Source organism: Choloepus didactylus, chromosome 19, assembly GCF_015220235.1.
Source record: "Choloepus didactylus isolate mChoDid1 chromosome 19, mChoDid1.pri, whole genome shotgun sequence".
NCBI lineage: Eukaryota > Metazoa > Chordata > Mammalia > Pilosa > Megalonychidae > Choloepus > Choloepus didactylus.
Genome location: NC_051325.1, coordinates 12,838,040 through 12,859,606, shown reverse-complemented (window position 1 = coordinate 12,859,606; position 21,567 = coordinate 12,838,040). Strand labels below are relative to the sequence as shown.

The 21,567-nt window shown below is 36.2% G+C and overlaps 1 protein-coding gene across 1 annotated transcript in view; it reads left to right on the top strand.

Moving 5' to 3' along the window:
- The window catches only part of XRN2 (5'-3' exoribonuclease 2), a 95,940-nt gene that overhangs the window by 68,510 nt on the left and 5,863 nt on the right, over positions 1 to 21,567 (top strand). The window contains exons 25-28 of the mRNA XM_037811376.1: positions 6,132 to 6,200; positions 6,290 to 6,421; positions 8,048 to 8,175; positions 19,557 to 19,620. Of these exons, the coding sequence (XP_037667304.1) occupies positions 6,132 to 6,200; positions 6,290 to 6,421; positions 8,048 to 8,175; positions 19,557 to 19,620 (393 nt within the window). The remainder of the gene's footprint in view (positions 1 to 6,131; positions 6,201 to 6,289; positions 6,422 to 8,047; positions 8,176 to 19,556; positions 19,621 to 21,567) is intronic.

Here is a 21,567-nt window from a genome sequence, read left to right as displayed (position 1 = left end):
GCTCTTGTGTTCCTTAAATTTTTTGAAGACCTTCCTGTCCAGCCCTCTAGAATATTAATTCTAATTTTTAGAGATTTTAATTTCTTTCAGGATTCTTTAGAGAAGGTTACTACATAATTGACTGATCCTGGAATTTTTGTTTATATGTTGATGATGTGGTTTGTTTATTTCTGATCCCAAAGGAGCCTTCGATTATTTGGCATCTACTCTCTTCACACTTTAATGAAATTAGAAAAACGAATCCCAGAACTAGGTGCATTTTCAGGTGTATGTTGAAAATAAATTCAGAATAAAATTTGAGTTAACTTCCTAGAGATTTGTGGAAGACCAGAGTTTACTTTTACTTTATTATGAAGTAATATTCAATGTTTTCTCTTGAAACGGAGATCATTGTTTTCTCTGGAGGCTGAGATCTAGTTTATGACAATTTGTTTGCTTTAGTGTTTGTTGTACATCTTAGTGTTGTATTTGCTTTATAGACAAAGGTCTGAAAATGCAGTCTTGAGAGCCACATCCTAGTTATTTCACTCTATTTTGACTCCTGGCATTGTTCTTTCTTGTCTATTTGGATATATACAGTATTCCATTACATATTTGAGAAAAGCTGAGTTTATTGGGTTGTTCTCATTGCATTAGGTCTTGTCTGTAGTGCTGCGAAAGTGTATTACAGAGCTTAGAGTACTTCTTTGTTGACTTTAAATATATAAAACCTTCTGCATGCAATTTTAAAATTAAAGAAAAGTTATCCCCAGTGAAGCGGTACAATTTTCTATTCATCTGAAGAGATATGTACACACAAGATACCCACTCCTCAGACTCAGTCTTCCAAAGCAGACTTGTTTGTCCTACACCTATCACCAGTTCTCCTTCCTTGTCTCCCCTCTCTGACTCTGGGCCTCCTGTTTCTCCAGTCCCTTGGGTTTAAGAGCCCATTATTTGCTTTGGCCTCTCACTCTCCATTACTCCCTGTTACCTCTGCTTTTCTGGAATTTTTTTTATTTTTTTGCTCTTCAGATATTTTTTCATCTCTGGCTCTCTCCACTGAACTTTTCTGTAGTCTCTTCTCCTGGATTACTGTAGTAGTCCTCCCAGTTGATATCTTTGATTCCAGTTAACTTCCCACTGAGTCCATTGGCATATGATCTAAGGCTAATCTTTCTTATATACCACTGCCCCTCAGAAATCTTTGGTTACTCTGTGGTGTATGTGGAATCACACTCCTTTGCTTTTTCAAGACCTGTCATAATTTGGCAGAGCCATAGTTCTGTGCCCAAATCACCCCCAGTTTGACAAAGACATGTCCTCCTGTCTGTCCAGGCTGGTCCCCTCAGGATTTTATTAACCTCGACACATTCTTCCCCACTGCTTGGAATGCTCTTCCCTTTTCTCTGCCTGCCTGTGGCCTACCCTTCATTGCTTTTCTTTGCCTCTAAAACATAATTTACAGTTTATATAGTTTTTGTGTTTTATTTTAGCAGTGGCATTGTTAGATTTTTCTTTTTCTCTCACAGCAGTCTGCATAGTTCTAAACCCATATAATGCTCATTTGTTCATAGAAACAGTGTTTGCCAAAATCTTCTCCAGAGTAGTGTTTCTCGAACTTCATATTCACCTTTGGGATCAGGCAGGGGATAGAATGTTTCATCTCTTCAAGGAGATTTTTTAAAACGTGAATGTGTGTCCTGATGGACTTCTCAATGGTTTAATGTAATTGTTACTGCAGTGTCTGTAAGGCTTATGGTTGGCAAGCAGATAACTCGAACTCGAAAGCCTGAAGGAAGTGAAGTATGTGCAATCGGTAACAAACTTGATGGTAGAAAACCCTTGAGGGTGTAAGTTTTTGCCGCCTATAATGCTTTACATGACACTGAACTGGTTATCTTCTTCTGATAGAATGTCAGAAAAAACATCGTAAGTCCTATAAACTCTTTAAGTGTTTTTAAAATATCAGTAATATGAATCAAAATTTCCCCTGCAAGAGCAGTTGGCATTGGTATGCTGATTTAGCATTTATTATGGAATGTGTCAGTGAAAAGTAGAGTAAAAATGAAGCTCGATATTTGGAGATTTTGGCTTTCTTTGTGAAGTGTGCTAGCACTCTCAAACAATAATAGTACTTAAAATAGCATTTCTAAGGGTAATTCTTAAAGTGAATTGAATCAGTAAAAGGTGGTGTACATTCCATTCCTTTCCTTTTAAGACTTTGCCATAGTATTTACTCTTACTAATAGTAGTTAAAGTGCCACTTGTGATACAAATGAAAGCTCTGTTCAGTTTCCTTATTTTCAACCCTGCTTGGGTTTTAGATTTTAGGTTATTTGGGCCTTGAAGTGTTTATAAAGACAGTCAGGTGATTAGAATAATAATAGGGGATCCATCCTGCTACTCGTGGGTCATAACTGGTCTGGTGGGTAGAAGCTTCTGCTGGGGGAGCTGCATGGCTCAGAAGTAGACCCCTGTGGGCAACTTCTGCCCCGGATGCAGGAGTTGTGTGCCATTTAATTTTGTATTTTATGTAAAAATATAATATATATATAAGAATGAAATTTATATTCATTCATATGTAATGTCCTTAGAATATTAATGTCTTTTTTATTAACTACCTCTTCTGTTTACAGAATTAGATGGGACATTATAAAGGGAAATAAGTTCTCTTCCCTCAGCTGAGCAGCCTCTTGTGCCCATAGACTCTCTGTCAACTCATTTTCTCCCTGTACTTCTCAGAGACAAAAGTGCTTCTCTCCTTATCTCAGAGTTTTCCTTCCCCAGACAAACTCTGAACAATTAATCCCTTTTTATTTCTGATGGGAGAAGTCGGTCAAAGGGTAATTTGTATTGTTTTTCCTTTAAGTCTTTACCTGTAAGAATTTAAATTACGTAAACCAGAAAAAAGTGAAGGGAAGTTTGGATCCAAATAAATAATTGATATAAAAGTTACCCTTTGGGGTGAATAATGGGTTCCTGCCTTGTCTCTCTGTTTACTTCTTTTTTGGCTTGTTTCACATTTGGGATGTTTGTTTTAAGACATGGCTGGTTTTTTAACATTGAGTTATGCTTTAGCCTTCTTTTGTACTTTAATTTCTGAAAACATAATAGATTTTAGTATAGCTTTTTGGGAACAAATTAAAATACTAAACATCTCTAAGCTTAACTCATTTTTTGTGAGAGTGTGTCTTCAAGTTGTTTCCAAAGAACCAGGGAAAAGAATGCTTTAACTTTTGACTTTGTAGTGTATAGTTGTCCCCTTTTTTTGGGGACTTTGAAACTTATTTTTAGATACTGCTTTTCTGTCTTCTAATGGTTTGTACCATTTTTGTTAAGTGTGGTTCATAAGGGGGATCTTGGAGATTGTTTCCCTATTGGCTTGGAAATTTCCCTTTCAGAGCATGAGCATGAATAAGGGATTTTTTAGATAGTTATTGACGAATAATTGACATGTAATAAACTGCACATTTAAAAAATGACTTTCCCCCCAAACATTAGTTTCAGCTCTCCTTTTTAAATCTCTTGTTACACCCATTTACCTTCAGGAGAGATTATCCCTGTGACCCTTTTCTCTTCACCATGGCAGTATTACTTCCGTTCTCTCCTTCGTTTCCATAGTTTCACCTTTTTATGTGTGTGACTTGCAGCCCTTCATCTCTCTAACCCTGTCCTGAATCTGATCTCGTTCCAGTTCTAGCCCTGCCATTCCAGTTGCTTGCTCAACGTTCCCACCTCAAACTCATGAGGGAAGGCTCTTGCCCTGACTATTTTGGTAACCTCCTTATGGGTCTCCCCCTTTGCTCTCCTACACACTGCTGCCAGATTGAGCCTTTTGAAATGCAGCTTTGATATCTTTACTTCCCTGTTGACAATACAGAATGGCTTCACACTGTGGTCAGGCAAGCTTTCCACAATAGTAACCCAATTCAGCCAGCCTGTCTCACTCCCCACTTCTGTCCACATACTTTTTTCCTTCCAACCCAGCTCTTCTCAGAAGGATAAGGTGAAAATTAAGAGAAAATTAAGATAATTGAGGCTTGAAGTCTTAAGACGTTTGTTGTATGTAATGAATCAGTTTGTTTCCTGTGCATCTAGAATGGTTCTACCTCTCTGTTTTCCTTGGGAGAACTGAGAACATAGTCACTCAAAACATTTTTTTTGTAGGTCTTAACTCTCTCCCAGATTCTCCTTGAGAAGGGCTGTTCCAATTAAACCGAACTACTCCTTGGTCCCTGGGACCCTCTTCTGTGTCTTTGTTCCATTGTTTTCCTCTGTCAGCCTTGAAACCAATCCCGCCCTTCAAGGCCTGCTGTGAACTACAGCCTCTTGGATGATGCTTTCCTTGGTCCCCATACACATGCCTCCTTTTAATCTATACTCATAAAAACAGGAGAGTTTTGATTCAGCATCTTTTCTGTGCCTTTTGTTGCTTTTCCCACTTTCTTCCTCGTAAAACTGTCATTAAACACTAACTCCCCGTATTAGAAGGGGAGGCAGGCTTGATGCCTGGTCAGTGCTTGTACCCCACTCCCACGATGATACCACGGATGCAGTGAGCACTCAAAGTTTGTTGGGAAATCTTGAAAAGCTCTGCTGACACAAAGATGTTTGCTTTGAGATGCTTTAGTTTAAAGTATTGCTTTATTACCAATTTTTTTCTGTTTATTTTGTATTTGCAAAGCCCTGACAAGCCTCAATACTTAATTATTGTTTTCTCTGTTATCCTCTTAAGCCTTTGATCACTGGTGGTCCCATCTTGCCCTCCCCTGCGCCACCTTGCCCCGTAGAGGAGATTTTGCCGGTGAAGAGTGGGTTTTAAGAGAAAGAGATTGTGTAAATGAAGCGTTGTTCAGCTCTTCTTGAGCTTGTGATTATTTTTTAATAAGCGAAGCTGTTTTTCTGTACTTCAGATATACAGTTAAATGCTACTGCAGTGAAATTTGAGTGGGACCCTAATTGTTTAGAGTGGAAGTATTTGAGAAGAAAAAATTAGCTATCTAAAAATGTCAACCTTCCAGTAAAACCTTTTCAGTAATAACTTTTTTAACTGATTGCAACCCTAATCTGTAATCATTGGAGGAAATTTGGAAAATATAAAAAGAGCACAAAGAAGGAAAGGTAAAAATGATCGTACAGAGAAAATCACTAATATTTTGATGATGATACATCTAGTCTGTTGTATATATGTTTTTCCCATGTTGGTAAGCATTCTGTTAGTAGATTTTTTAAAATGTCATCTGAGGATTCTGTTTTTAGGAAGAACTATAGTTTGTTTAGTCAGTCCACTACTTTAAATAGACTTAGTTTTTAGTTTTTTGGTATTATGAATAATGATGTATTAAGTATAAATATGGCAGACATCCAGAGTCCTCAAAGAGGCATTGCTGTGTCAGACTTACATACGTATCAAGCTGTGAAATAGTTGCACACACACACACAAACACAACCTGCCAGATGACAGTTTAATCCCACTTATATTCAAACTCTGAGTGTACAACCTTCTAAAATTGGCATTTGCATTGTTTTCAGATGGTACTTGTTTCATTATCCAAGAGGCACTTAGTAGTAGAGCCAGGGTACAGGGTTCTACCCGGAGAAGTTAGGTTGGTTTTTTGTTTTCATAGATTCTTAGCCATTTGTATGCATTTTTTTTTTTTTAATCTTACCAATGTCTCTGTTCGCATGTGAATCTTTTCCTTGTTGCCAGAAAAACTAAGTCTCACGAAGATATTAGAGGGAGAGACAAAAGCCATGGATTAAAAAACAAAATGAAAGGCATTTTCAAATAGGTTGTGCTTGTTATAAACATCTTTGACCTGCCTCCATTATTACATTGGAATTTGTCAATAGCTGGAGCAATGTCTTCTATTTCTCGGTAATCACCCGCAGTGAGCTAGAACACGATTCTTCCCACAGAGAAAGTTCCATGAATGCTGTGTTCTAGGAATTAACGGCAGTTTTGTGAGGAAAGGTAATATAGGCAATTAGGAAAATCTATCGGCTAAAATAATTTTGGGAGAAGTCTTTTGAATTTTAGTTATTGTGATTAAGTCTGAAAAGTACCTCACTTTACATTTAGTTAAGCAGAGCTAATAAGCTAATAAGAGCTAATAAAAATCATTAAGTTGTTTATTGTTCTTTTCCAGTATTAATTTTAAGGACCCACAATTTGCTGACGATTACATTTTTAAAGCCGTAATGCTTCCAGGAGCAAGGTAACAGCAATATACTTATAAAACAATAAGCAGTCTAGACTTATTTTCCATGACCCTTATAACCAAATTGTTGTATTTTCAATGGTCAGAAAACCAGCACCAGTGCTGAAACCTAGTGACTGGGAAAAATCCAGCAATGGGCGGCAATGGAAGCCGCAGCTTGGCTTCAACCGCGACCGGCGGCCTGTCCACCTGGATCAGGCGGCTTTCAGGACTTTGGGGTGAGTCTTGGGTTCTTTCCCTTTGTATGCTTTGCTTTTACTAATTCATCCCACAAAGCAGTGAGCATACTACGAAAACGACCAAAAGACAACTGGGTTTTTTGGGTATTTTAATGTTTTTGATGCTTATTTGCACTTTTTTTATTTTAAAATTCACTTCTCTGCTTCTTTGGTTTGTGTATTTCTTTGTGGGTTAAAAGAAAGTTACATTCTTTTCTCTCTTTACGAGATGACAGTTATTTCCAAGGAAGAAAATATTTTTTTACCCCTCAAGTTTTTGCTGAATTGATGTATGACAAAAAATTTGTTTAAAGAATTAACCAATACATAAATACCCAAAACCAACAGTCTCTTAAAATTTTGTTTACTGAGTGCTTGAACATGGTATCTCATTGCTGCTTCAATTTGTATTTCCTTGCTTGTTAATAAGATTGAGTATCGTTTATTATGGTCAATTGTATTTTCTCTCCTGTGAATTTCTGATTTTGAACCTTTGCCCATATTAGCTACTGAGTTGTCTTTTTCCTAGGTATTGAGGGAAATATATATATAGAGAGGGCACTTTGAAACAATAACAGGTAAATCTGGGATCAAAAGAGCAGCAGACTCAGGGAAAAATTTGTGAATTGTTGATAAATTAATGATAATTCATACATAGGTATTTTCAAGCCATAGAAAAATCTTAAGATCTAAAAAGCAACGTAGACAGAAGATCAGTGTTGGTATATACTTTACACACTCAGTAAGAGGGACAGTGTGGCATACTGGATAAGAGCATGGGCTTTGGAACGTAAACATATAGATTCAGATGCCTTGTCTACGACTTAATAATTTATGCAAATTACTGACCACTCTGTGCTTCAGTTTCCTTAAGTGTAAAATAGAGTTAATAATTACATCTACCTCAAGAAGTTGTTAGAACTTCGTGAGCTTTATGTGTGTGAAGGGCTTAGAATAGTTCCTAAACTCTGTGTAAATGTTAGCTATTGTTGTTTTGGAAAGCCTTCATTCTTAGTAATATTTAAAGAAATACAAATTTAAGTAGTGCATAGTAATCTGTAATAGCAAAAAATATGAAATGTTTTAAATGTGTTTAATGAGGGGACTGGATTAGTAAACTGTGAGATACCAATATGGTGAAGTAGTCTATTCATGTATATATTATGATTATGGAAATTAAAGAAAGCTATAGGGAAATCTTGGGTATAGTAATTTGAAAATAACAATATGTACGGTAGTAGGACATGTAGTGATAGCAACAGCAGGGTCCTTGAAAGCATAAAGTATGTTTGAAATAGAATATAAAATATATTATAATGTGAAATATAATGCTCATATAATGCAGAGAAATAAAATTAGACTCAAATTATTTTTGTATAAAATAATTCGTAAATATTTAAATGGTCATTAATTAGGAATCTTGGTGTGACAGTGAACAGTTTCTGTCACCATTACTGTTGTGTGTATAGTTTTGAACTTTGTTAATTATAACTTTTCTTTTTCAGTTATATTGAGTAGGTCTTCTAGTAAAGAGACAGCTAGTAGCATTGTTTAATTTGTATCGGTTGTATTATGATGCATATAACTATATATAATATTTTTCTGGGGTGGATTGTCCTGCTACAGCCACGTTATGCCAAGAGGCTCAGGAACTGGTGTTTATAGCAATGCTGCACCACCACCTGCGACATACCAGGGGAACTTATACAGGCCATTGCTGAGAGGACAAGCCCAGATTCCAAAACTGATGTCAAGTAAGTTTTTACCAGTTGGTTATTTTACATACTGAATTAAGTATTACAACAAAGGTTGGTTTCCAATCTTCATTGCTTAAAAAGATTTTATTGTATCCGTGGCAGAGGTAGTGGGCTTAAAAAGGATTTAGAAGAGTTGTAAAAGAATACTTCATGCGAAAATCTTTCAAATGTTTTTATCTTGACTGTTTATAATTAATTCAGTAAGGTGAATTGGGTTTCTTCTTTATCTTCACTTAAAAATCTGCTTCTCAGTCAAGTGTATGCAGAAAGAGATATGGGGAATTAATTGCTGCTTCCTCCATTAATACAAATAATTTGATAATTACATCCGTGGCAATAAATATAGCATTACCCCCACTTTTTTACTTGGAAGATGTATCACTACCCTTTTTGGATTCAAATTGTATCTCAGTATTACCTAAGGTAAAGTCAGGCATTGCTTTGGGTAGGATTGAACCTTTGATCCCATAGCCTTTCCCTGACCCCCCTTATACCTCTTTTGGTGGACATTGAGAAATTTTAACCGTGACGGTATTTACATGGCATTTGAATTGCAGTGGCAAAGGGAGAAAATAATTGAATGTTAGATTTCTTAGATTTTGCATTGTTTAACGTTACTTTTGAGCTCCATGGCTATGCCCGTTTATCAAAGAAGTGTAAGTCATATGCCAAGTTCTCAAAACCACTTTCTTCTGACTTATTACCCTTTTAAGATTTTGCCACTTTTTGTTCTGAGATTGATCCATGTTGTGGTTTGTAGCAAAATCTGTCACTTCATTGGTATATAGTGTTCCATTGTATGACTGTATCATCGTTTATTTATCTATTCTGTAGGGATAGCATTTGGATTGGTCATCGGTTTGGGGCTCCTAGAAGAGTGCTGCTGTGAACATACTTAACAATTTTTGGTGCGCATATGTAATATAAAAATTTCGGATGGGTATATACTAGAAAGTGGAATTGCAAGGTCATGGGTTTCTGTGTTTGTTCAGCTTTGGCAAATAAAAATGCCTGACATGTTTCCCAGATTACATTTAGTGCATACCAGTTTTCATTCCTATCAGCGTACCAGTGTATGACAGTTCCAGTTGCTCTACATTCTCCCCAACTCTTGGTGTATTGTCAGTCTTGTCAATTTTAGCCGTTCTACTAGGTGGGCAGTGGTATCTCACTGAGGTTTTAATTAGCGTTTTCTTGATGACTAAGTTGAGCAGTTTTTCATATGTTTATTGACCATTTGGGTATCTTTTTTTGTGTATCATATATACCTGTTCATGTCTTTTGTCCATTTTTTATTGGGTGATCTTTTTCTTTCTGCCTTGTATGAGTTATTTTATATTGGGATGTGAGTTTTTTTTTTTGTCCTGAAATATCTTTTTCTACTTGGTAGCTTGCCTTTTCACTCTTTGGTGTTGTAAAACAGAGATTTTTACAAGGAAGCATTGAAACAGAGGTTTAAACTAATATTTGGAGAAATCTGAGTAAAGGGCATCTCTGAATTCTTTGTACTCTTCTTGTAACTTTTCTGTAGATCTGAATTTGTCACAGTAAAAAAATTTAGGACAAAATGAACTATTCCTAGATATTTGATGTTTTTAAAATAATATTTAAAATTTCATTTTCAGATTGTTTGCTTATAGTATATAGAAATACAGTGGCCCTTTGAATGTTGACTTTGTTTATATCTGTCAACCTTACTAAATTCACTTATTCTAATAGTTTCTCTGTATAGTTTTTTGGGTTTTTTGGATACATTCTTTTGGGTTTTTTGCATATTGGGTTTTTTTTGGGGGGGGTTTGCATATCATCTGTAAGTAGTGACGGTCTTATTTCTTCGTTTTCTGATTTTAATGCCTTTTGGTGTTTTTTCTTTATTGCACTGGCTCTAGCATAATTGAATAGAAACAGTTATAGTGGGCATCCTTGTTTCATTCCCGGTCTCAGTGGGGAAATGTTTAATAGTTCACGATTAAATAAGATGTTTGCTGTAGTTTGTTTTAGGGGGTGGGTAGATAACTTTTAACAGATTAAGTTCTCTTCTATTCCTTGTTTCTAATAGGTATTGAGTTGTATCAAAAGCTTTTCTTGCATCTTTTGAGATGGTAATGGTTTTTAACTTTTTTCTGTTATGTGGTGAATTAAGCCAATGGATTTTCAATTATTAAATCAACCTAGAATTCCTGGGATAAGCTTAATTTAGTCTGATATGACATTCTTTTCGTATGTCCCTTCTGTCTGCCAGTATTTCATGGGGGACTTTTTTATCTGTGTATAATAAAAAAGTAGTTTAACTTTCTTTTCAGGTTTTAAGATAAGGTTTTTCTGACCTCATGAAGCAAATTAAAAAGTGTTTCTTACCTACATTTCTGTTCTTTGTAAGACTTTTTGTAAGATTGCTGTCATTTCTTAATGTATAGAGGAACTCAGTGGTGAAGCCATTTGGATCTAGAGTTATCTTTATGAGGTTTTTAATTACATTTCAACTTCTTTAGTAGATGGAGGTTATTCAGATTTTTTGTCACTTCTGGTGTTGGTTTTGGTCAGCTACTTCTTTTTTTTTATTATTCAATTTTATTGAGATATATTCAAATGCCATACAGTCATCCGAAGTGTACAATCAGTACAATCACGGTACCATCATACAGTTGTGCATTCATCACCCCAGTCTATTTTTTGAACATTTTCCTTGTACCAGAAAAATTGAAAATAAGAATAAAAAATAAAAGTAAAGAACAGCCAAAACATCCCCCTCCCACCCTATTTTTCATTTAGTTTATCTATATAGTGCATAAGAATGCCTGCCAGAGTGACCTCTCAACTTCATTTGGAATCTCTCAGCCACTGAAACTTTATTTTGTTTCATTTCACTTCCCCCTTTTGGTCAAGAAGATGTTCTCAATCCCACAATCTTGGGTCCTGATTGATCCTCTGGTTGATCCTCCCATGTTGCCAGGGAGATTTACATCCCTGGGAGTCAGATCCCATGTAGAGGGGAGGAAGCTGCTGCTTTTTATGTAGGACTGTATCCGTTTATTCTGAATTTACAGATTTACTGCCAGAAATTATTCATAATATCTTCCTAAATTAAAAAAAATTGTGGTAACATAACATAAAATTTGTCATTTTAAGTGTACAATTCAATGATATCAATTACATTCATAATGTTAAGCTACCATCACCACCATCCATTACGTAAACTTTTTCATCACAGAAACTTTGTATCCATTAAGCAGTAACTTTCCATGCCCCTCAACACTCTCCCCAGCCCCTGGTAACCTGTATTCTAGTTTCTGACTATGAATTTGCTTATTTTAGGTATTTCATATAACTGATGTCATACAATATTTGTCCTTTTGTGTCTGACTTGTTTCATTCAATATGATGTCTTCAGGGTTCATCCATGCTGTAACATGTGTCAGAACTTCATTCTTTTTTTACAGCTGAATGATATTCCATTGTATGTATATACCATATTTTGTTCATCAATTCTTTTGATGGACCCTTGGGTTGTTTCTTCCTGTTAGCTGTTGTAAATAATGCTACTATGGATGCTGGCATTTACTATCTTTTTAATATCAGAGTATAAAATTAATTCCTGATAGTGGAAGCAACCTAAATATCCATGAACAGATGAATGGATAAGCAAAATGTAGTAAATACAAATAATGGAATATTATTCAGCCGTAAAAAGAATGATGTGCTATTATGTACCACAACATAGATGAACTTCAAAGACATCATGTTGTGAGAAATAAGCCAGGCACAAAAAGAAAAATATTATATGGGTTTCTCTTATATAGAATACTTAGAATAAACAAATGTATAGAGACTGAAAGCAGAATAGTGATTACCGGGGGTGGTTGGAGGAGAAACAAGAAGTTATTGCTTAATGGATATGAGTTTCTGTTTGAGATGATGAAAATGTTCTGGAAATGGATAGTAGTTAAAGTCACACAATATTGTCAGTGTCCTTAATGTCACGGAATTGTTCACTTTTAAATGGTTTTTATGTTCTGTATATTTCACCACAATAAAAAAAAAAGGTCAGAAAAATATGTCAGTATTCAAATTAAAGCATATTTATCACATCTATTGAGTGCCAGTCCTAGAGATATAGGGGCTTTGCACCCAAGAAATTCAGGGATAGCATGAGGCTAGGGGACAGGTGACAGAAGACATACAGAGGAGGTGATAAAGGGGGGCATGAAACAGTCCCGGAAGCAGGGGAGCAGCCACATGGAGTCACAATGTGGTTGTCAGTTCACTTCTGCTGCTACCCAGAAGGACGGGCCTGCAGAGGTGTGGCACAGGGGGAGCCAGGCCTTAGATTATCTTGAGTTTGTCTAGGTTCACAATTTATATGGAGAAAGTTCACTTAATTATGTGTTAAATTCAGTTATTTTCGTTGTATTACAATCTGTGCATTGTCATCAGTTGAACCTTAAAATATGCAGGGCTTAAATAAGAACGCTGATTCATCTAATTTTACAAGAAACTTCCTAAATAAAGACTAACCTAATAGATAGTTTTTTAACTTGAAAACATATGATCTTAAATACAGAGAAGTTTTGTGGAAGAACACAAGAGACATTAAGTGATAGCCCTCAAGGGAGGGAAACTGTAGATAAGGGGTGAGAAAGATCGACTATTCATTGTTTTACCCTTTTGTACTTTTGAATGTTTTGTCACTTAGAGTTCAAAACGAATTTTACACTAGTAAAATTCCATTGGTTATTACTAACAACAAAATTAATTCCTGATATTTATCATTTATAGTGTCACTTTTTTTTCCTCAATTAGTCTTACTGAGGCCTGTTTAATTTTATTATTTTTTTTTGAATGAACCAATTACTGGCTTTATTGACCCCCCCCCATTATATGTTTATTTTCTGTTTAATTGATTTCTGCTTTTTAAATTGATTTCTGCTTTCTTCAGGTTAATTGGTATTTTTCTAATTTTTTTGAGATGGAGACTTAGGTAATTTATTTGTAGTCTTCCTTTTTTAATATATGCATTTATTTCACTGCTATAGATTTCCCTCTAATCACAACTTTAGCTTTATCCCATGTTTGTGTTGTATTTCCTTATCAAGTTCATAATATTTTCTGATTGCCATTATATTTTATTTTGTATTCATGGATTATTTAGAAGTGTATTGCTTGCTTTTCAGACATGCAGAGCTTTTCTACCAATCCTCTAAAAATTTATTTCTAACTTACTTCTACTTTAGGCTGAATTTTTAAAAATGATATTGTTAAAAAATGTTTGCTGAATTCCTAGGCTTTTGGCTAATATCACAACATTACCCACCAGATAAGATGATACCAATTCACACTTCTTGCAGCAGCATTTGAGAAAGTCTGATATCCCAACTCCTGTCAATACTAGGTGTTATCATTGTGTAAAAGTTCTTTCCAATTTGATAAGCAAGAAATAATATATCTTTGTTTTAATATTTTTTTAAATCACTGCTTTTTGACCATACTTTTACTGACCAGTGTTTCTTTCATAAATTGGCTGTTCTAGCCCCTTGCTGATTTATTAATTTGGGTGCAAGTCTTTCTCTTTTTTTTGTAAGAACTTTTGAAAGCTCTTCTTAAACATAAGAGTGAACCAATTACATCTTCTTTCTAGAACCATGGGCTCTGTTGATTGTGGAAGACACTTGGGGTGAGATGATGAAGGTCTAAATTAGTCTGTGGCAAAGCAGATTTAAAGTAGAGAAGATGGGAAGGGGTTGTAAGGCTGAATAATTGAATGTGCAAAATGAAGGAGAGAGAAGAATCAAGATGAGTTTCATGTTGCTACTGTGGACACCCGGGTGACTAATGAGGCCCTTAACAGAATTTGGAAACCCAAGGGAGTGGAGGAATGTAGAATAACATAATGAGTCTGATTTTTGTCGAGGTTCAAGTGCCTGAAAGACTTTGAAGTCATCTGTTGGTAGTTAGAAATATAGGCCTGGTACTTGCCCAAGAGAGAGAGGACCGAGTTGGAGAGAAAAATTGGGAATCATCAGCAGTTAAGCCGGAAATGTAAAAGTTTAAGAAGGATTTGGATAGGTTAGTGAGTTTTGTTTGTCCTTGGTTATAAGAGAACCTAGAGAAGCTTGTGGTTGTGAGGTTGGACATCCTAGAAGGCAGCCATGTCATTTCGTAAATCATTCCGTGATCCTTTTGTAAGAGATGTGTAGGGTAAAAAGTTGGCCCAGTCTAGAGTGTTCATTGAAGAATAGTAATTTGATCACAGTTGTAGGATAAGCCCAGCAAAGGAAATCTCATGTTCTGTAATGTTTTCCCCAGTACTCTTTACACATAACTCAGCATTTGATTTGGTTTTCACTTTATTTTAGTTTACTATTAAGATTTTTCTGGCATATTTATTTTGTGGTCTCTTGTGACCTCTAGATTTCATATTTATTTAGAAACTAATCCTGCCATTTTGTATTGGAGAAATTATTTCTTTGAGAGCTCTACTTTTAGACTGCTTCATTCTTTCTTTCCTTTCTATCTCTCCATATAGCTATATTGTCTTCTAATTTTTATCTGACCCCTTCTGTTTATAATTTCTTTTGAATATTAAATCTTTTTGGGTAATGGTATCCTTTTAAAAAGAGCCATAGTGCGGTACACATATTTTAACCAAGCCCTTTTCTTATTTTCTCCCTATGAGTGCCATGTTTGTAAAGATACTTACTCTCAAAGGGCATGTGTTAAGTACTGTTTATTTTTCCTCCCTGTCCTAATTAGATGCGTGTAACAATGTCAATCCTAATCTTTCTAAAAATGTTGAAAGTAAGTTTTCAAATCCCTAATCTTGCCCTCTTGAACCCCTGAATTTGCAGAGCCTCCTGATTGAGAAACACAGATATCATTGGTGGTTCTCCTCTGGTCCTTCTGAAATAAAATAACATGAAGTGTCACCTCAGCCAAAAGCACACGTGCGTGTAAAACTTGGAGAAAGTGCACTGTAGTGGTTAAGAGCACATGGCTGCCTGGCTTTCACTCTGCCCCTCACAGCCGCATGACTTCAGGCAGGTTTTGTTTTTTGTTTTTTTGAGGTAACTTCGATTTGCCATTTTAACCATTTTTTAACTGTACAGTTCACCGGCCTTGATTCCATTTACAGTGTTCTGCTACCAATAATGTCATCCATTACCAAAACTTTCATCACCCAAAAAGAAACTCTTGTCTGCATTAAGCAATAAGTTTCCACTTCCTTTCCCCACCAGCCCCTGGTTACTTCTAATCTACTTTCTGTCTCTATGATATTAATTTGCTTATTCTAAATATTTCATTTGAGTGGAAGCATACAATATCTGTCCTTTTGTGTCAGGCTTATTTCACTCAGCATTGTGTTTTCAAGGTTCACCCGTGTTTTTGCTTGTATCAGGTCATCATTTCTTTTGATGGCTGAATTATATTCCTTTGTATGTATATACCACATTTTGTTTGCTCATTCTTCTATCAATTGACATTTGGTTGTTTCTGTCTATTGGCTTTTGGTAATAATACTGCTATGAACATTTGCATACAGGTATCTGTGTGAGTCCCTGTTTCCAGTTCTTTGGGTTATATACCTAGGAGTGGAATTGCTTGGGCAAGGTTTATATCAGTGCCTCAGTTTCCTTATCTCTAAAATGGTACCAAGAACACCTACCTCACAGGACTGTTACCAGATTATATGAGTTTAAGTTGTTAAGCACTTAGAACAGTACCTGCCACATAGTAAGTAGTATTAAAGCATTAAATAAAGGATAAAAAATCAGCTTTCCTCTTTACAGAATTTTGAACTTAAAGATTTGGTCAGAAATACAGTTGTGTTTTAGTAAAATTGAGATCTAATCCATTTAATCAGTCTTTTAAAATGTCTTTAATGTCATACCTAGTTTCTTCATGCAGTATAAAATTATACTCAAGAAGGACCATTTGGTCAAACTGTCAGCTCTCTGTCAAGCGTCTGCTGTGGGTGTTCCTTACTGTTGGTCTTTGATTTGTCTTTGATATGTCCATTTTTGGCTGATGAGTAATTGTCCATGTACTGATAACTTGATGGAGTCAAGTGCAGCCCTAGAGTACTCACTGTGAATAAAGCATTTGGTTTCTGTAACCCAGAGAACCTGATATGTGACTTCTCTTCATTTCATTCAATAAACTTGTCATTTAGCTGCATTTGAAAAGTGATTTTTGATTAATGCAATCAATAAACATAAAGTCTTTGCTGTGATTGCCACGCTGATTAGGTAAATTGTCACTCAAGGAACTATTGGAGAAGCCTTGGTTTACATGGCCTTAGCGTTCTAGAAAAGGACTAAGTTTTTAAAGACCAAAGGAAAAAAATAGCTCATTTTTTTTCTTCTCTCCTGTACCTTTCTGAAGTGCAATTCACTATCTCAGAATTTTTTCCTCTCTCTCAAATACATCTGCTGTTAGAGCCGTACAAATGAATGATAATAAGTTTGTTTTACCTTCTACTTCATTACTTACAAAGCTAGGAAACATTTCTGCTTTATGACTACTTAAGGGCTATCTATATATTGCTCAGAGGTACATGAAGAGATTTGTTGAAAGGTGGCCTGGAATTTTTTCTTTGACCTTTTTGTTTGTTTGTTTCCTTCACTTTTGAAGGCAAGGTATATTTAAATAATTGTGTGACAGAATTTTTTTTTTTTTAAGCCTTAGAAAATTTGCTTAGGTTTTAATGCAAAATTATAGTTCGTTGTATGTACTGAGTATATGTGAAAAAAAAATTGTTCCAGAGAAGAAATAGTAAAAGTACAATAAAGAGGTGATGCACTTGGCGATCTGGAAGTCATGGAATAGGAACTTTTGCCGTTTTTCCATGACGCTTTGAGGTGTATAGGTAGCTTATTGAATAGGCTCCCCCCTCGCTAACAAACGCATTTATACTTAATGAACTTTATGTTCAAGTTCTACTTAGAATGATTGTTGTGCTTAATCTAACACAGCATATTTGAGTCTCATGAATATGCATTACTGGTGGTGATAGGAAATTTCCCTCCTTTTGTACTGTTTCTAGGAAAAAAGAGACAAACACTTTTTCCGCCTTTATTGTTCGAGAAGCGTTGGAAAAAGTGCTTCTGGAGGATTTTCTTAATGTAGCTGTGTCTTTATATTTTATCATCTTCATTCGATTTTAAATTTAGTAGGGATCCAGTGTGGAAGCTTTTGTAAGTACCAAGGAGAGTGTGTATTCTGTGATAATACCATGTATAAAGAGACAACATGGAACCAGAATCACAGAATTAAGTCTTTGTGGTGAAAGGGGTATGTTTCCAGGGTGATCACTGTGATTCTGGGGCATGTGAAGTACAGAACTAGATGGAGGTCTGAGTGAAATTTGTGTATTTCTTTTGACTTTTGTTATATTAGCTAATTTTGTATATAGAAAGGCACTAAAATGAAAAACTTCTGGGAACATTTTTATCAATCCTTTCTAAAATATTTTTACATTGTCCAAATAAACCATTGAACTTCAAGTTTAACAAACCAAATGATCAGAAAAAAATGACTTAAATGCTGATTTTGTCAGTAGATTACATTCTCATAAGCGATAACTCATTGAAAATAATGTGTTATAAATGTATCTTAAATTTTTCAGTAGAAATGAACTAAGTGATGAAATAAATGATTGATATTCTTATAAGCATCTCTGGTTTTACCTCTTCTAATTGTGATTTTCTGATAGTGTATAGTTGTATATTCAAAAGTTACTCTAGCCTAGAGTAGGGAATTTTCTTTCCCGTTGTTTGTGGATTGTGTGGTAGCTGGCTTCCTGCCATTCCATTCAGGTTTCAGATACTCATTGCAGGTCCGCAGGCATGTGAAACCTCCTCAGTATTGTTACTTAGTTTGACCACTTGTAGTTCAGTTTTTAAAAGATAAAGAATTAATTTGAATAGACTAGAGGTACCCCCCATCTTCACTTCAAAATTGGATTCTGCTTGGAAGTGATGGTCTACAAAGGGCTTTCCACTTCTTCCCGGGAAGGGCTTCCGTAACTCGGTGTGCTCCTGTAGATGGAGGAAGGGAGGAGTGTGGGGATGGGCTGGGGGCAGACTGGGAGCCAGAGAGCAGTGTGGTGGGCTGGGCTGGCCACACAGCTGCAGCGTGGATGGCTTGTCCATGTTTGGAAAGCTTTCTTGGGGCCAGCCTGCCCTTCCCGCAGTGGCAATGGAAAGGAACCCCAGAGTGGGAGCCAGGCGTTTCCCCAGGAGCCATTGTGAGGAGGCAGATGTGTGAGCACCCTGCAACCTCACTTTTCCAAGGTCTCCGGGGGCAGGGAGGGGGTGGCAGTAAAAGCACAATTCTGCTTTTAGAAAAAAAATTTGTGGGTAAACCCAGATTGCCTTTTTTGTTGTTGTTTCTAACCAGTGATAAGCTTTTGTTTCTTCTGTCCTTTAAGAAAGTAATTTTGGAAAGGATGTTTCTAGTTTGGGTTTCCATTAAAATGTGAGCCTGAATACATTATGGTAGTATATGTATGGATCTCAGAATATATGTCCTTGGATCTCAGAAGTCTGGAAGGAGGTTGCTGTCGGTTCGCAGTGTCCTCATTAGACAACTTCTGGAACCAGCTGTTGAGATGAGGTCACACTCAGCCCCCACTGAATGGCGTCCGAGGTGATGGGAGGGTGGAGTGGGCCGGACTTGCTGGGGGCGCTGACCATACTGGCACTGCTCTTGGTTGGGTGTTCCTTTCATCCTGTTCACCCATTCATTTATTTAGAAAAACAACAGCCATGTAATTGTTTCTTGTAGTTAGATGATGTTGCTGGTTCAGCTCTGCGTTAAGGGGTGGTTTGACCATCAGAGAACAATAGAAAAGTGGGTGGTCCCTTTATTAACATGTCTTCCTGGCCTGTGTTGGAAAGTGTGCGCTCTCCACTCGATGGCAGGAGAGCTGGAGAAGTCGGTGCTCCTTTCCAGTTTACATGGTTCAAAGAAAAATTTCAGCATCTTTATTAAGGTTAATAATATTCATTCCGTTTGTGTTGATGAAAAAACCTAAATCCCTTCCTTTTGCATAGCATTTAAAATATAAATGTAAAATATGTGTGTACCTCACCATGCACACAGACACGCACAAGAATGTGAAAATGTAATGGCTAAGGGTACCAAAACCATGTTTTGTTATCAAAGGGAAAATAATAAAACTAAAAAAAATTCATGGTTTTATCTTGTTTCATTTGGGGTGTGGATAGTTATGTTGCTAGTTTATTTGGTTTACATTCTGCCTCAGTTTTTGTTTTTCCCCCAAGACCTTCTAATTATAAAAAATGGGGGGGGGTGGTAGTAGCTGAATAGTGATTACTTTTTAAAATCTCCTGTTTACTCCTTCCCTGTTTCTTTTCCAGATATGAGGCCCCAGGAATCCTGGCGCGGCCCTCCTCCCCTTTTCCAGCAGCAAAGATTCGACAGGTAATTTTAAAGCAAACCTGATTTTTAAATATTTCCACACTTTAACATTTGGGGTTTAAGGACTTTTAAGAAACAAAAATCTCCATAGTTTGAGATATTCTCCCTCCCCCCCCCTAAATTTCTCTTGCATCTATCCTTTAAGAAAATAGATGGTTAACACTTGGAATTAAGAGACTCATGTTTATATACTTTCCTACTTTTCTTGGTTCTTGGCCTTTGTTTTGTTAAAGCTTTTGAGATACCCTGAAAAATGCAACACAGAGAGCTTAAAACTGTATTAGGTTTTGGACAGGCTAAACAAATTTCTTTTTAGAAGAGTTGTGCAGATTAATGAGGCATAACTAATGGTGTTCCACTTTTATCATTTCTGTGCTGGCAATGCAGCATTAGTACAGACCAACCATTGATTCTTGCTACAGACCTCTTGAAGTCCTAATCAGCTTCTTTGGTACAACTTTTTCAGGGCTGACAAGCCTATTGTAGGGCAGTGTCACTGTAGGTCAGTAGTTATTAGTTGCCACTGAAAACAGTTTCTTTAACTACTTAAGACTGAACTGAATTAAATGCAGAAGGGACTCAGAAGAGGATTATGGGATCTGCAGTCTAATAAGTATCATGGAATAGAAAGAATGTGACATGGTTTAATAATAAGGGATGTTTTACATGTGTTCCTTCATTGATAAGTTGTGTGCTTCTTAGTCAGATGGACTCGACACGACAATACTGCTAGGCATGTTATGAATAATCACATTAATATCTGTAGACTAATTTTTAAAGGACGGCTTTAAAATGTATCATTTCATGCTGGTTTTGCCGGTATCAGTAAATGCTAAAATGAATTGAACCCCATCAGAGTAAGACTTCCTTTTTTGCCTTCTCAGTTCTAATCTGTTCTGTTCTTCTCTCCTCTGCCATTTTAGCAATCTCTGATATGTTCATATCTGAAATGAAAATGAATAACTTTAAAAAAAAAAAAAACAGGGTTATAAATACTACTACTCTTTTAAGAAAATTCTGAAATTCTTCAGACTGCAAAACTTCATTTTGTTTTCTCCAAGAAGATGAATCATTTTGTTTAAATGTTCATTAATAATATCAGCTATTTAGTGCAATCTGTGTTTTTGAATGTAATATGACTGGCATTGCCTGTGTTTATGTTTTGTTTTCAATAAAACTGCTCAGAGCCCTGAAGTTATTTCATCATCTTCACAGTATCCCTTTTTTGAAATAGCAATTAAATGAGTAAGAGCTAACTTTTTTCTAAATTATATACTACCAGATTAGTGATGCATTTTAAATAACTGTTGTACTGCATTGCTTTTGTCAAGTGTGGTTGTAAGACTTGCTTTCCCCATCTTGCTCATTTCTTTCCCATATTAATAATAGCTGATATTTATTGTTTGCTTATGAAGTGTCAGCACTGGGCTAATGTGCTCTTACCAACAGTCCTTCATTTATCCTCCCTTCGGCCCTTTGAAGTAGATGCTGTTACTTTGCATTTTTACAGATGAGGAAATGGAGAGACACACGGAAGTTCAGTAGCTTCCCTGAGGTCACTCTTCCACACCATTCTTAATACTTATTCTGAGCATAATATCATAAAGCCAGAGGGAAAACAAAGGCAGCGAAGGATCTACTTCCTGCTTCTGCAGCACTCTTTTTCTTCAGTCCCAACAGCTATTTTCCTTGCTTCCCTCTGTACACATAAAAAGTTTTTCTAGGATCATTGTCATTGTCCCTTCCCTTGCCCTGGCGCCCGTCATTTTGTTCTTATTCTGCCCTAGCCGAGCACTGGTATTAACCTGACTGACTTTGTGAACCCAGCAGAATAGGGACAAGTTGGGGGGTGGGACGGGGTTTAGATTTAGTTTTAGTTAGATACTTAAAATCAGGCCTTTAAGCAAAAATTAAATGTGGAGCATAGCAGAATTCTAACCAGTTAGTCTT